The following is a 15947-nucleotide window of genomic DNA, read 5'->3' as shown; positions in this document are numbered from 1 at the left end:
CACTGAAGCTGGGGACTCATGTCTCCCTCGCGAGCTTTAAGCACTAGCTGTCAGAGCAGCTCACAGATCACTGCACCTGTACGTAGCCAATCTGTAAATAGCCCATCCAACTACCTCATCACCATATTGTTATTTATTTTATTTATTTTGCTCCTTTTCACCCCAGTACCACTACTTGCACACTCATCTTCTGCACATCTATCACCCCAGTATTTAATTTGCCATACTGTAATAATTTTGCCACTATGGCCTATTTATTGCCTCACCCCCCTTATCCTACCTCATTTGCACACACTGTATATAGACTTTTTCTATTGTATTATTGACTGTATGTTTGTTTATGCCATGTGTAACTCTGTGTTGTTGTTTGTGTCTCACTGCTTTGCTTTATCTTGGCCAGGTCGTAGGTTCTCAACTAGCCTACCTGGTTAAATAAAGGTGAATTTAAAACAATTAAAACAAGGACAGCTAGCTAGTGAAAAATGTGCTCTTGCAACAAGCTGCAGTGAGGATCCCCAGCTTTGGAATAAATGTTTAAGGGAGTTCCTCCTTTCTAAACTCCCCTGTTGCCACTGTCAGGTCCGTCGTACGAAGGAGACCAAGGTGCAGCGTGGTATGTGTACATTCTTATTTATTTAATGAATGAACACTGAACAAACAAAATAACAAAATAACAAAATGAACCGTGAAGCTATATGGATAGTGCAGACAGGCAACTAAACATAGAATAAGATCCCACAAACAACAAAAGGGAAATGGCTACTTAAATATGATCCCCAATCAGAGACAACGATAAATAGCTGCCTCTGATTGGGAACCATATCAGGCCACCATAAACACACAAATACCGAGACCTACAAAACCCTAGACATACAAAATCCCTAGACAATACAAAGCCCCTAGACAATACAAAAACTAACGTATCACACCCTGACCTAACCAAAATATAAAGAAAACAGAGATATCTCCGGTCAGGGCGTGGCAGGGCGTGGCAGGGCGTGGCAGGGCGTGGCAGGGCGTGGAGGCTCCGGACTGGGGATCGTCGCTGGAGGCGCCGGACTGGAAACTGTCGCCGGATGCTCTGGACTGTGGAGGCGCACTGGATACCTGGTGCGTGGTGCCGGCACTGGTGGTGCCGGGCTAAAGACACGCACCTCAGGGCGAGTGCGGGTAGGAGGCACAGAACATACTGGACTGTGGAGGCGCACTGGAGGTCTGATGCGTGGTGCCGGCACTGGTGGTACCGGGCTGAAGGCACGCACCTCAGGATGAGTGCGGGGAACTGACTCAGGTGGCATCGGACGGCTAACACGCTCCTCAGGGCGAATGCCATGCATACTACGCCAAACCAACAGCTCTCTCTCTCTTCACTTTCCTCCCCTCGAAGGTTTCTAACTCTCCCCTCCGTTCACTTTCCTACAATTTGTCCAATAACTCCTCGACAGTCTCTGACTCACCCCTGAACTTCACCAACCACTCCGTGTGCCCCCCCCAAAAAATGATTGGGGTTTCTGTGGCCTACCTCTTTGGTATAACTCCTCGTAACGTCTCCGTTCCGCTTTCGCTGCCTCGATTTCTTCCCTCGGACGGCGATACTCCCCCACCTACGTCCAGGGTCCTGCTCCATCCAAAATCTCCTCCCAGGTCCATTCCTCCTGAACATGCTGCTTGGTCCTTTTATGGTGGGATCTTCATGGGAAGAAGTGGACCAAAGCACAGCGTTGTGAGCGGACATTTTCTTTTAGTTATATAAATGTCGCCAACAAAACAAGAAACAAAGAAACGACTGTGAAGCTTACAAGGGCTATAGTGCCACTAACAAAGATAACTTCCCACCATAACACCAAAAGGGAAATGGCTACCTAAATAGGATCCCCAATCAGAGACAACGATAAACAGCTGCCTCTGATTGGGAACCATATCAGGCCACCATAAACATACAAATACCTAGACCTACAAAAGCTAGACATACAAAAACCCGAGACAATACAAAACCCCTAGACAATACAAAAACTAGCGTATCCACCCTAGTCACACCCTGACCTTAGATATCTCTGTTTTTCTATATATTTTGGTTAGGTCAGGGTGTGACTAGGGTGGGTACTCTAGTTGTTGTATGTCTAGGGTTTGTGTCATCTAGGGTTTTTGTATGTCTATGTATAGTTGCCTTAGTGCACATCAGTAGCTTCACGTTTCGTTTGGTTGTTTGTTGTTTTGTTCAGTGAGTTTTGATTTATTAAAATTATGTGGAACTCTACTCACGCTGCGCCTTGGTCCGATCCTTACGATGAACGTGACACCTGTGGTGTTGTGGTCCATAATGTCAAAATAGTTTAGAAGGGAGGTTGGTCAGGGAGGATGGGTGGGCGTATAACGGGAACGTCTATCAACCCAAAGGTTGTGTGTTTGAATCTCAGCATGGATAACTTTAGCATTTTTGCTGATTAGTTACTTTGCAACTACTTAGCATGTTAGCTAACCCTGACCTTAACCCTTTAACCTAACTCCTAAACTTGACCTTTTAAGTACAGCTAGCATGTAAACTAGCCCTAACCTTAAACCCTAACCATACCCTAACCTTAACCCCTAACCCTAATGTTAACCCCTAGCTTAGCTAACATTAGACACCTAACTAGCCTAGCTAACATTAGCCCCAACAAATTGTAGTTTGTGTAATGTATACAAATGCATTATGAAGAAAGACACAAACCGGTGCGCGTGGCACATACTACCATACCCCGTTCAAAGGCACTTGAATATTTTGTCTGGCCCACTCACACTCTGAATGGCACACATACATAATCCATGTCTCAATTGTCCCAAGGCTTTAAAATCCTTCTATAAGGTTTTTCCTCCTAAATATACACTGATTGAAGTGGATTTAACAAGTAAAATCAATAAGGGACCATAGCTTTCACCTGGTCAGTCTATGTCATGGAAACATATTTTGTACACTCAGTGTAGCTTGGAATGTAGCATACAAAAGCCTATTCCTGCCCTTTTCCCGCGATCCATCAAACGCATTTGGTGTCATAGTGGTCTCTGACTTGTGGTCAGACTCACTCAGGAGGAGCAAACTTAAACTTGCAATGATGATTTCAATGTCGTTGAGAAAACAGAAAGGTGTCCAATTTTCTGAATTTAAAAGTAATCCTACAAGTAATCATCTAGTTTTAAAAAAAGTATCTTTAAACCGATTATATTATTTTAGCTGGTAACGTAACGGGTTACGGTTACAGTGTTTTGGTTATCCATTACATGTAACGGGTCCACATGTAATCTGTTACTCCCCAACCCTGAGTATGATATATGTGACTGTAGCAGGGTCATTCTTGAATTGCGGTGGTGTTTGCTTCCGTCGCCATGAAAAACACTTGACAAATAGTTACATATACAAGGCATTGTTGAATACTCGTTTCTGATTGGGGTTGAACAGCATTTTAGAGCTTGCATTTATTCACCTTTATAAATTGGGTAGTTCGAGCCCTCAATGCTGATTGGCTGAAAGCCTTGGTATATTTAAGCAATATGGCATGGGCATGGGGGGCAATATAATATGGCTAAGGGCTCTTCTTAGGCACAAAGCATCGAGGTGCCTTATTGCTATTATAAACTGGTTACCAACGTAATTAGAGCAGTAAAAATATATTATTTGTCATATCCGTGGTATACGGTCTGATATACCATGGCTGTCAACCAACCAGCATTCAGGGCTCGAACCACCCAGTTTTTAACTTTCTCCCTTTCATATTGAACTGTTTATTTAATCACAAATCATAATGCAAGTCCTTTATACTGCAAAACATTAAGTATATGCATTGTTTAAGGCAAGCATATTGGCTTAACCGAGTAATGATGAGTACAGTTGTAGTGACATGTTTTTGGCATTTAGGGATATTTATCTATTTCATACTGTATATTATATATATCAATGAAAACAAAAAAGGCGATTGAAATAGAATGTAATATTTGTCCCTATGTTTTATGTAATTTGTGCTATTACCTTGAAAATCACTTATTGCAAAGACATGGAAGAACTTCGACCATTCCTTCCAGTAGCAAACTGTTATCAGGGGAGGGGTCTCAACTTACTGTAGAATACACAAATGCAATTTCTGAAACTTGGTTTTACATCAGCAGTTTCCCTGTTATTATACAGTATGTCACTTGGTAAATTAGTGTAGTTAGTTAGTCTAGCCAGCTACAGTATCTAAACGTAGTAACCATGGCTGAATTACACCCGGGCACGCAGGGAACGTGCCCAGGGGCCCTGACTTCTAGGGGCCCCATTTGATTTTGTTAGTCACTCTCACTCAGATATCATATTAACATGGCATAAGTCATGTGTAGAATTGCAGGAAATTAGCTTTTAAAACGGCACAAAAATATGTTTAATGTAACGCACATGTATTTGTTTATTTTTTGTTAATAAAATACTTTTTAATCCCACCGCTGCGTTAATGTGAGTTAATGTGTAGTGGCTAATTGTATAGCTAATAGGCTATGTGTTTGTAGATTGACTGAGGTGAATGAAGCTTCAACAACCAATGTGATAATGGCTGGGATCATTTTTGCTCGTTTTTGCTGTTCTCCAAATTGCATTCTAGTGTTTTAACATTGTATAGAAATGCAGTAAATGAGCTTCAACTTTCTTAAGACTTCCCTTCGAACCTCACTTAAACTCAGATCCCGACTAAGAAAAGTATTAGCCAATTCAGGGCCGGCTCTAGCCTTTTGGGGGCCCTAAGCGAGATTTGGTTGGTATTTGGCCATGATTGCCACTTTAGAAAATCCTAAATGACCTCAAATTTGTCATTGGTGTTAGCGTAATTGGTGTTACTAATCCTACTGGTGGCACGGTGTTATCATAATGGTAAAAATTATTTAAGGTCATTAAGCTGCCATATTAGTTGATGAAAAGACATACCCCCCCCCCCCCCCCCAAAGTTAACTTTTTCCTAAAATGCCATGCCCAAATGCCACTGCAATTCAAGAACGACCCAGTTGTTTAGATTAGTGATAAACTAGCCAGCTATCATCCCCAATTTAGACTAACCAAAAAAGTATAGTGTACTTGACACCCTGGCACAAGGCCTACATAATGTTGTGACAGTTTCATGGTTATAGCCTACCATTGACACTGTGACTCAAGTACTCTACACACAGTTACAATAGCCAAATACATACTAATAGATTCAATGAACTTTGCCCTCTGTGTTGGAGGCTGCCCAAATTCCCTTAAAAAGCCAAGCTTCTTCAATCCAGTGTCTGTGTATTACTTTAATCCGCTCCTGAATTTGAGCCAGCTAATTGTGTGAATGGTAGGCAGTCAGTTGAATTGCTAGCTAGCTGGTGTGGGTGTATTATTGGTATGGGTGTCTGGTGTAGTGTCTGGTAAACATTTGATTAATTGTTTGGAAGCAATTACAAGCAATTAAAAGGCTATTATGATGGCACTGAAGGACATTGGAAATGAATCTGCGCTATCATCACAATAATTAGCCCCTCAATTTCGGATTGGATCTGATGGAGAGAAAAATATGATGATATTTTATACCTCTCCTTTTTTAGTCTTCAGAGAGACTTAAACTTCTCCCTCTCTCTACACCGACAAAGTATACTTTCAAACCTTCCCAACTTTATTTGTTTATCTCTGAAACGTCTGATTGGCAGCGGATAGATGGATCTTTCTCACTCACTCCGCCCTTTCCTCCCTCTCACACATTTCTCCCCATCCAACTCGCTCTCTGACAAACTGTTGTCCGGCTTAATGGATGGAAACATATCTAACTTTCTTTCTTTCTCTCTCTCTCTCTCTCTCTCTCTCTCTCACTCTCTCTCTCTCTCTCTCTCTCTCTCTCTCTCTCTCTCTCTCTCTCTCTCTCTCTCTTCCCCTAGCAACAGCCAAACTACTGGAGCTTCAAGGTGAGTTTGTGTTTTAGTGTGAATCTATGTCTCTGTCTCTGTGGATTGGTCTAGAATGGGATAAACTGTGTGTGCATCTTTGGTGCTTCTCTTAACTCAATGTGAGTGTTGTAGTGTTGGCACACACTACTGAGACGTATGACTGGTGTTGGAGTACATCTGCTGCTGTGTTTTGAGTCCCTCATAAAGTGCCAAATCCTAACTTGATATTCATTTGCTGAAATTGCTCATCTCGCAAATCATGCATTGATGTCGATGGGAGATTTGTGCGAAAAGTAACTTGTGCCTGGAACTCAAGTTAGGATTTGAGCCAAAGAGAATTACAAAAGCAGACATCCTTGAATAACCCTAATCAATATGTAATATTTTATATAAAAATATATGTAATATGTAAATAATTTGCCTGAATTGCAAAATGTTGGGGTACATTTCATTGCTTTTAAATCACCATGGCTGTAGAACAGTTCTGTCTACAAGGTTTAGGTACTCTTAGTGGACACAAATCGCATTCTGGCCCAATATGGCTGCCGTGCATCACCCAGGTGGGCACTTTGTATTGCTTCCCCCATATTTTGGAATGTCACTATGTAAAGCTGATACAGATCATGCGGAATGGAAGGGCTACTGATTCTGTTGCCTCATCAGATAAGGCCCTATCATATGGAGGGGGCAAGTGACGCTACAGTACATATGTGACCAACTGCCTCAATTCGGTCTTATGTAGCAACATTTTAAATTGAGTGTTTTACATTGGATAAAAGTATAGACTAAGAGCTATAAAATGGTATATCATACACTGCATTTCAGGAACAATGGGAAAGTAATTCTGCTTTGAAAGTTGATCAACTTGCAGCCCCACTTTTGAGAAAATGGCCCTTGAATGTTTTGGTACACCTACTGGATAACTATTCTTTGTCTACACCTATTCAGCATTGTTCACACCCTCACATGTGAGGCCATGTGCTAAACAGAGTGAGTGAAGTAGTGTAGTAAACAACCAAAAATGTCAAGACTAAAAGTGGTGGAAGTAGTAGCCTACAATAAGGAAAACATCCAGGTACAAATACACTTTATCTTGTTCTTCACATTACCATCTCTGGTAAACACACACTATTTTAAATGAAATCTAAGTGGCACAAGATACAGAAGGTGTAACTGTACAGTCAAATAGTTACTTGCAAAATTGCATAGTATAGCAATTTCAAAAATAGAAAGTGTTCAGATAAAATATTTTATAATTATTAGATGCTTACCCAGACACACCTGTCTAAATTGATGGGTCATGTGAAAGAAATGCTATAGATGGGTCGTTATTGAAATACAACAGATGGCCGTAATCACCCCCAGACACACCTGGCTAACTTGACGGGTCATGTAATCATCTGGTGAAGTGGAGTCTTTTGTTTAGACATGTAACTAGCTAGCTAGCTAGCTAAACAATGAACTATAATTCCAAACCATAGCTGTAGTATGAATCTGCATGTAGCTAAAGCTAACCAACTAGGTTCAATGTTAGCTATCTAGCTAACATTAAGCTATAACTATCAATCCAAATGGCTTTCCGAGATACTTATAATATTACTACACAGATCATACACGTAACATTAGCTAGCGAGCCAGCATGCTAACAAACGTTATATGTATATGTAATAACTGCTTTTAACCAGGGCAAGGTGACCGGAAACATGACCGAATACAATGCTTCATTGCAAGCTTAACTTGCAACTTTCTGATCAAATGTGTTAAGGCACATGAAAGGTCACGTGTTCCAGTAGGCATTTCTGCCCAAAAACGCATTTTGATCCAAATAAAAAAATGAAAACACATTACGTTCAAATGCCTATCCTGTGAAGTAGTGACGTGTGACATATGCCTAGCTTCTTGAAACAGGTCACATATGAATAATTCCCTATGACAGAGATCTGACTGCTGTGTGTTGCTGACAAAAGAACAAAGCAGGAGAGTAGAAGAGAGGAAAGAACAAGGGATGGCAGGATGTTTGAAGCCCATGTTTTTCCTACTACAAGTTTCTACATTTGCCAGAAGGGCCGAGTTGATGGTTTCAGAATGAATGGATGACCAACAAAAGTTTACAGTGTAGGATGGTACTGTCAGGTATCTGTGTAGCATCTACACAGAAGCCTTCTACACACATTCCATTAGTGTAACAATCTCTCCACTGTATTTTCATTGTAAATGTACAGAATATTTCATAATTTAGTCACAAATGCGCATTTCCTATTTGGATTTACAATCCCTGCTTTATCAACTTGCATGTCATACAATACATCCCTCACAATTACATAGCTGGTGGTTTCCTCATATGCCAGCAGTCCATTTCCTTCTTATCTCGTTCAATGTCACACACACTAGCTTTATTGAATCCCATGTTTGCTGTTGGCTCCCAGCTCTAACGGGATTGGTTATCACTCGTCTTCCCTTCCTCTCAGGGAGTCGGGTAGTCTGCTGCTCTGCTCTGCTCTCACTATTCTGTAGCGGTGCTCTTCGCTCGCTGTGTGTGTCTGTGTGTGTGTGTTTGTGTCTCAATGTGTGTTGATGTGTGTATTTGTAACATTCCCATGCTGGTCTCTTTTGATGTTTCATTGGCTTGCTTTACACTCCACAATAAGCATGTGCACACGCAAACACACACACCCTGCGGACAAGCCTACATTCACATGGAAGGGCGTGGATGGACCCATATTGTAAATACACACACACATCAACACCTGGAAAATAAATCTCCTTCTCAAATTCTCCCACATGCTCCAACAAGACGGTGGGATTGTATGTCCGTCTGTTTAAACTACTCTCCATAGGGAAGGCCCTGACGTGCATTCAAATGCTTGCAGTGCCCTCTCTCCAGCTCTTGACTGCGAAGACTGCTAGGCAGCAACAGAGGAACGGAGGACTGTATAATTCCCTCCCTCTTTGCAAATCTAAGCCTCGCTAATAGAAACGTTAGTACCGTCGTCTGCACCTCATAGGCCTCTGTCTGTCTGGAGCGGGGAAATAATAGCGAGTCCATTGTCTCCTCTCCTCAACCTTACTGCTGAATCAGGCTTGGAAGTCTATATACTATAGTTGATGTGCATTCCAAATGGCACCCTATTCCCTACGTAGTGCATTCCTTTTGACCAGAGTCCTATGGGCCCTGGTCAAAAGTAGTGCACTACGAAGGGAATAACATAAGCTTAGAACCACATAAAGGCTCCTATTCAGTGACACTATCTGTATTCACATGTACAATGAGTCATTCATCAGATCCAGGGGAAGTAATCATGTGTCCTAAAGTACATGGATTCCTTGAGCTCGACTCCTTTCATCCAGAGCTGTTCACCAAAGAAAATGGATTCAATGCAGGAGCTATTGTTAGGTATTCTGTAAGTGGCTTTCCAAGCTAGCACATTTGGTTCCTTGGAAGTTGTGGGAACATATGTTTTTGGTTTCACATTGGTTGTGGGAACAAAGTCATACATTCCATGACCGGTAAAACGGAACATTTTTAAATGTTCTGAGAACACATGAAAGTGTTGCCTGTTCTGGGAAAGTGTATTTTTAGGTTGCAGGGAGGTTCTGAGAACGTTTTACTCTGGTCCCTTTAAAGTTTTCTTGATAGGTTTTTATTAAAGCTCTGAGAATGGAAATAATAGGTTATTTGGAGGTTTTTTAATAACTTCCTTAAACTTTCACTCTATGTTTCAATAAGACTGGACTGTTAATAACATTGCTAGCTTATTTTGGACACATGAAAATTAATTCCCTTAGGCATTCATTTTTTATTGTGAAACGGCATCAGTGAGACTCAAACCGATAATCTTCTGTTCTCTATCCATGAAATTCTGTTCTCTATCCATGGGGCGGCAGGGTAGCCTAGTGGTTAGAGTGTTGGACTAGTAACCGAAAGGTTGCAAGTTCAAATCTCCGAGCTGACAAGGAACGACATCTGTCGTTCTGCCCCTGAACAGGCAGTTAACCCACTGTTCCTAGGCTGTCATTGAAAATAAGAATTTGTTCTTTAACTGACTTGCCTAGTTAAATAAAGGTGAAACTGCGCCGCCAGCATGCCATGTTTTTTTTTACGCATACAAAGCTGTTTATTTTAGTCTAACAGACTCCATTTCAAAGGAAACAAGCACTCATTAAGATCAGGTGTGGCCGATTAGTGGGCCAACACACCTGAACACACTTAACAAGATGGAGGATAGAGAGAGTTTTGTTGATGCTGAGAACAGAATTGATGTTTTTAAAGAACATTCTTATAACATTCTCTGAACGTTACTAAAGATTTCTTGAGGTTTTTATGGAACGTTTTCGTAACGTTTTCAGAACAATTTGAGAACATGACTTTGAATAGAACCATGAGGAAACCTGTAGGTAACGTTTTGCCGAAGTACTGGCATTCCCACAGAAGAACATTGTTTCGTAAAGTTCTTGGAACAATTTGAGAACATTCCAAATGTCAAAACAATTGGAGAATGTTGCTAGAAGATTACCAACATTTAAATTAAATGTAACCATGTTTGAACTTTTAGGAAATGTTCTGTTAAAGTAAAGACCTATCAAAACATTTAAGATTTTTTGACAAGTTCTGTAAATGTGCTGAGAATGTTCCAAAGCCAAGCAACCATCCTGCACCATTCACAGAAAGTTGTTGTATGCAAAATAACCATAGGACAACCATGCTCTCACCAAGCACTAACAAAGAAACGTTCTCAGGACGTTATGTAATAGCTGGGTTAGCAAAGAAGCACAGTTGAACACACACACACACACACACACACACACACACACACACACACACACACACACACACACACACACACACACACACACACACACACACACACACTCACTCTCTCTCTCTCTCTCTCTCTCTCTTTCTCTCTCTCTCTCTCTCTCTCTCTCACACACACACACACACACACACACACACACAAACAAATAGCAATAGCAACAACAAAAATGAGGTTTCACGTAGACTAAATCCCTGGACCATCCATGACACCCGTGGTCCTATGGCTAGCTCAGTAGCTAAACAATTTGGACAGCTGCTATTGTTGTCTTTGGCTGTTTGTATGTTGATATGACATTGGGTGGAAAATTACTATTCCCTGATATCTCATAGAATGGCCTGAATGGTGTTTTTTACAGCCCTAAAAGGCTTAGGATGCCAGCGGCTGCCATGTTTCCCCTAGTGACTGCCTTATGCTGTGGCACGTGGTCAGAATCACTTATCAAAGTGCTTGACTATGATCCGCCAAGATGCTTAAATTAATAATTTAATGAAAACTTAAGGACTTCTTTTACACTGGAGATGCAAAATAAAAATCTTGTTATGTAACTGTAAGATCGGCTTTATGTATACCATTTTTGCACAAGGAGTGGTTGTCAGGGAAAATGTATGTATTCTTTAAGAATGTAGTTTCGTAAAAGTTGTCAAAAATCTAAATAGTAAAATCATGAACGAAACGACATCAGTAGTACTTTAACTTATTTTTACTTAAGTACTTTACACCACTGCATTGTACATCATATGATTCGATTGCGCAGGTCAAACCTGTGCTCATAGCCCAAGGACACTGAGGTCAAAGACTAGCCTAACTCCAAAGCATACACTACTTTCCTTTATTGTCTTTGTATTCTTTTGTATTCAGTTCAGTTAAGCAACTTAGGGGTGAATCCCCACTTCAGTCAAATTTTAAATTAGTCTCCCACTGACATCAATGCATGGCTAAGTGAAAATGTGACTTCAGTTGTCGTTAGGATTTGCCGCATCAGGATGTCCATTGAGTGACTCCTTGGTATTCGCTTATAGGTAGTTGTATAGATGGGACTCATCCCCCAATTACAGAGCTCACTGGAACGGTATGCCAGGACTGCATGGTGCTCATGCCCATCAAATAGGAGGGGGTTGCACGAGTTCCACAAGGGGGGGGGGACCAGGGGTGGGGAAGGGGTTCAGGGGGCGTGGGTGGCACAGCTGTGCACAGCTGCCTTGTCAATCATCATTGATCTGAGAAAATCCACTTTGACAAAGCCAGCCAATCGGTGGTGAGAAATCTGTGATGAGGTAGTGGCATTTGGACAGACAGGACTTAGGGGAACAGTAATATAGTGAGTTTAAGGATGGTCAAACAGACCAAGGGCAATGTAACTAGACAGCAGTACATGAAAGACGAGAGAGACATAGACAGAGAGAGAGAGAGAGAGAGCGAGAGAGAGAGGGGGGAGGGAGAGAGAGAGAGAGACAGAGAGAGAGAGGGAGAGAGAGAGAGACAGACAGAGAGAGAGAGAGGGGTAGGGAGAGAGAGAGAGAGGGGTAGGGAGAGAGTGAGAGAGAGAGAGAGAGAGAGAGAGAGAGAGAGAGAGAGAGAGAGAGAGAGAGAGAGAGAGAGAGAGAGAGAGAGAGAGAGGGAGAGAGAGAGAGAGAGAGAGAGAGAGAGAGAGAGAGAGAGAGAGAGAGAGAGAGGAGAAAGAGAGAGAGAGAGAGAGGGAGGGAGAGAGAGAGAGAGAGAGAGAGAGATGACTAAGGCATCATCTGCACAGATAATACCAACTTGATGACATTCTGGTAGAGACGTGAAGCAGTAGAGACACAGTAAAGTGAATGATAGAGACCTAGGATTGTGAATAAATTGTTTTAGCCAGTTGACAGTTGGAGACATACAGTATAGTCATTCAGAGACCCACAATAAAGGACAAAGATGCTGAACATAGAGGTAAGAAATTATTGTGCAAATGAGTGACACCTTCTCGCTGCTAAACTTACCAGTAAATTTGTTGCCTGTTACTTGACAAATGATTGATTTCCAGTTATACTGCTTATGTGGTTGTCCAGTGTCATAGATTGTATTGTTTTGGTATTTTCTCCTCACAATGTAAGAGTTATCCATCTGCACAGTTCTTATTGACACAGATAACACTGACCGCATGATATTTGATGCAATATGGTCTTTGTATTTTCAGTAATAAAAGAAACGGCTTTATAAAAGCCCATGAGATCTCCAGTGAAGATTACAGAGCCTTAGCAGGAGTCAGGAGAGAGAAGCACTGTCATAAACCAAGGGCAAATCCATTAGATAGAATGGCCTTATATGACATAGATGAGGTCATGGGGTAACAGGACACACTAGTTCTTCTCCAGCAGTCATAATGGCTTCGTAAGGCTGTTGACATAATGACGTAACACTGTCACAAAAGATCATAAGAGTTTCCGACAACCAAACTGACTTATAACGGTCTGACAGGCTCAGTTGTTATTTATTCATTGGAGGAGACCTTTATTAGAGTATCTATCAAAGTTTGATTGCATAGGTCGAAACTTGTTTATGATTGTCGAGGGCAAGGGTGAAATTGGGAGAAAAAAAATCTCTCGAGGAATTCACTACTGTGAAATCTCCAGGCATCCCCCCCAAAACATTTTTTGTATTTCCCCTGAGATTTTCACTTTTGAAACCACATTCCCAGGTGTTCCTCCCCGATTCCTACCCTCTCCTCCCTCGGATTGTGTTGTGGAAGAGGATGGTTGTGTTGAGGTTTATTGGCCGTTATCCCAGTGAAAATGTCAGCTCGTAATGTAGACAGACGCGGCGGGAATAAAACGTGGGCATACAGAGTGCAGCCAAGCTTGTCCTCTGGTTCCCAGGAACACCTGGAGAGAAGGCCTGCCCTCTGAGCCTCTCCACAGCTGCTGCTTTCACACTGAAATGAGAACTAATTAGGAAAGCGCGGAGCGGAAGTCAACCACCATATTGTGCTTTACGCCTTTTCCTCTCGTTCTTTGTTTGTCTCCCTCACTTGGGCTCAACATCAAGTGGCTATTGCGCTCTTACGGGCTCGCACACAAACACCTGCATAAACACTTGCACATGCTTATTTGCTACACATTCAAACTCTCTCTCCGTCTCTCGCCTTCGCTCCTCACACTTCTCCCTTGCTGTATGTTTCCAGTCTCAGTCTCAGGCTTCCTCTCTCTTCCTCTCTCTTCCTCTCTTTCTCTCTCTCTCTCTCTCTCTCTCTCTCTCTCTCTCTCTCTCTCTCTCTCTCTCTCTCTCTCTCTCTCTCTCTCTCTCTCTCTCTCTCTCTCTCTCACCCCCCCCCCCCCCCCCCTCTCTCTCTCTCTCTCTCTCTCTCTCTCTCTCTCCCTCTCTCTCTCACCCTCTCTCTCTCTCTCTCTCTCTCTCTCTCTCTCTCTCTCTCTCTCTCTCTCTCTCTCTCTCTCTCTCTCTCACCCCCCCCCCCCCCCTTCTCACTCTCTCCCCCCCCTCACCCCCCCCCCCCCCCCCCCCCCTCTCTCTCTCTCTCTCTCTCTCTCTCTCTCTCTCTCCCTCTCTCTCTCACCCCCCCCCTCTCTCACCCCCCCCCCCCCTCTCTCTCTCTCTCTCTCTCTCTCTCTCTCTCCCTCTCTCTCTCTCTCTCACTCTCTCTCTCTCTCACTCCCTCTCTCTCTCTCTCTCTCTCTCTCTCTCTCTCTCTCTCTCTCTCTCTCTCTCTCTCTCTCTCTCTCTCACACTCTCACTCTCACTCTCTCTCTTTCCTCTCACTTTCTCCCCTGCTCCCTACTTCCTCTCTACAGCTGACTAACCACAAACTTTGTAATTCCCTCGTGCCACTAACTTCTTTGCTCAACAGCTTGATGCTTGTGGGATGTTAGAAGCAGAAGGTGCACTGCTTCTGGCTCACACACATGCCATACATCTCAACACAAATGAGGGGCACCAACTTGCAACCTGTCATCCTACTCAATTCACAACAGAAGTGTGTGTTTGTGTGTGCAAGCGTGTGTGTGTGTCCATCTTCACCTACTGTGTGTGTTTCTGTATGTGCATGTATTTGTGTGTGTGTGTGCGCGCATTTGCATGTGTGTGTTTGTATGTATTTGCGTGGGTATGTGTGAGTATACCCCCATGTACAGCTTGGGTGTGCCTATTGCTGGCACAACAAATCAAAGCGAGCCCAACTGTGGTGGTTGGGAAGACAACAAATGCATAAGTGAATGTGAGCAGTGTTCACAGAGAACTGTCAGAGCTCATTAGTGTAGTCTTTGGGCTGGAAAATGTCTGTCCGTAGGGATTCATTATAAACAACCTGCTCTAGCGACTCCTGCAATGCGCTGCTGTAACAAGAGGTCCATTTCCTCGTATTTCCTCACAGCTTCATCTTCCCTCCGTGGTTAAAATTGGGGAGGTGAAGTCTTTTTTTAGCTTTTAGTTTATTTCACCTTTATTTAACCAGGTAAGCTGGTTGAGAACAAGTTCTGAATTCTGAAGCCTTAGCTTTGTTCGTTAGTGTTCTTTTGGTTCCTCTAATTCTCTGTGGAGTTACTGGTGAATCTGGCATTAAACACTCAAGACCACATGATTTACATAGCATTAATAATAGATATTTATATACACCTCAATAGATTTTTCTGGAAGCTTTGTAAGATATGTTTCTTGCAAGCGTTTTGGTGGCTGCTGCGTCGTTGTGTTTTATGCAGTTGTCTCATCCTGAGGAAACTGCTATGCTGTTTTGTCTCTCTGTCTGGGATTCTTGTGTTGTGTCTGGTGGTTTTATCTCGTGTTTATTGGTTGTCTTTCTTGCAGTGCTTCTGTTGTCTTGTCTGTGTTTTTGTGGTTGTCTTTTTTTGCAGTGGTTGTGTTGTTTTGTGTGTGGGGATTTAACTGCAGCTGTGCGGCTTTGCTGTTGTGTTTTCGTTGTTTTGCCGTTTTGATCGTATCAATCTGTCTCTCCCTCTATCCCATAGGCCCGCACCCCCCGTGTGATCCGGCCCAACCCCAACCAGCCGGCTCTAGCCGACCAGGCCAGCAGAGTATCCTTTGCCTCGGCTGAGAGTCTGGAAACCATGTCTGAGGCCGAAGTTCCCCTCGGGTTCAACCGCATGAACCGCCTCCGCCAGAGCCTGCCCCTGGCGCGCTCATCCAGCCAGGCCAAGCTCCGCGCGCCAGGTCCGAACAACCATGGTCATATCAGGGTCATTTCACGGTCATATCAACCACAGTTGTAGCAACCATCTGTGC

General features: G+C 42.8%; 1 protein-coding gene across 8 annotated transcripts in view; it reads left to right on the top strand.

Moving 5' to 3' along the window:
* Positions 1-15947, top strand: part of LOC109869962 (SRC kinase signaling inhibitor 1-like) — a 46858-nt gene that overhangs the window by 4792 nt on the left and 26119 nt on the right. For all 8 annotated transcript variants that reach the window (XM_031804879.1, XM_031804878.1, XM_031804875.1 and 5 more), the window contains exons 2-3: positions 5899-5925; positions 15674-15875. In XM_031804879.1, coding sequence (XP_031660739.1) covers positions 5899-5925; positions 15674-15875 — 229 coding nt within the window. The remainder of the gene's footprint in view (positions 1-5898; positions 5926-15673; positions 15876-15947) is intronic.

This window comes from Oncorhynchus kisutch, linkage group LG25 (genome assembly GCF_002021735.2).
Source record: "Oncorhynchus kisutch isolate 150728-3 linkage group LG25, Okis_V2, whole genome shotgun sequence".
NCBI classification, from domain to species: domain Eukaryota; kingdom Metazoa; phylum Chordata; class Actinopteri; order Salmoniformes; family Salmonidae; genus Oncorhynchus; species Oncorhynchus kisutch.
This window is presented reverse-complemented; position numbering and strand designations above follow the sequence as displayed.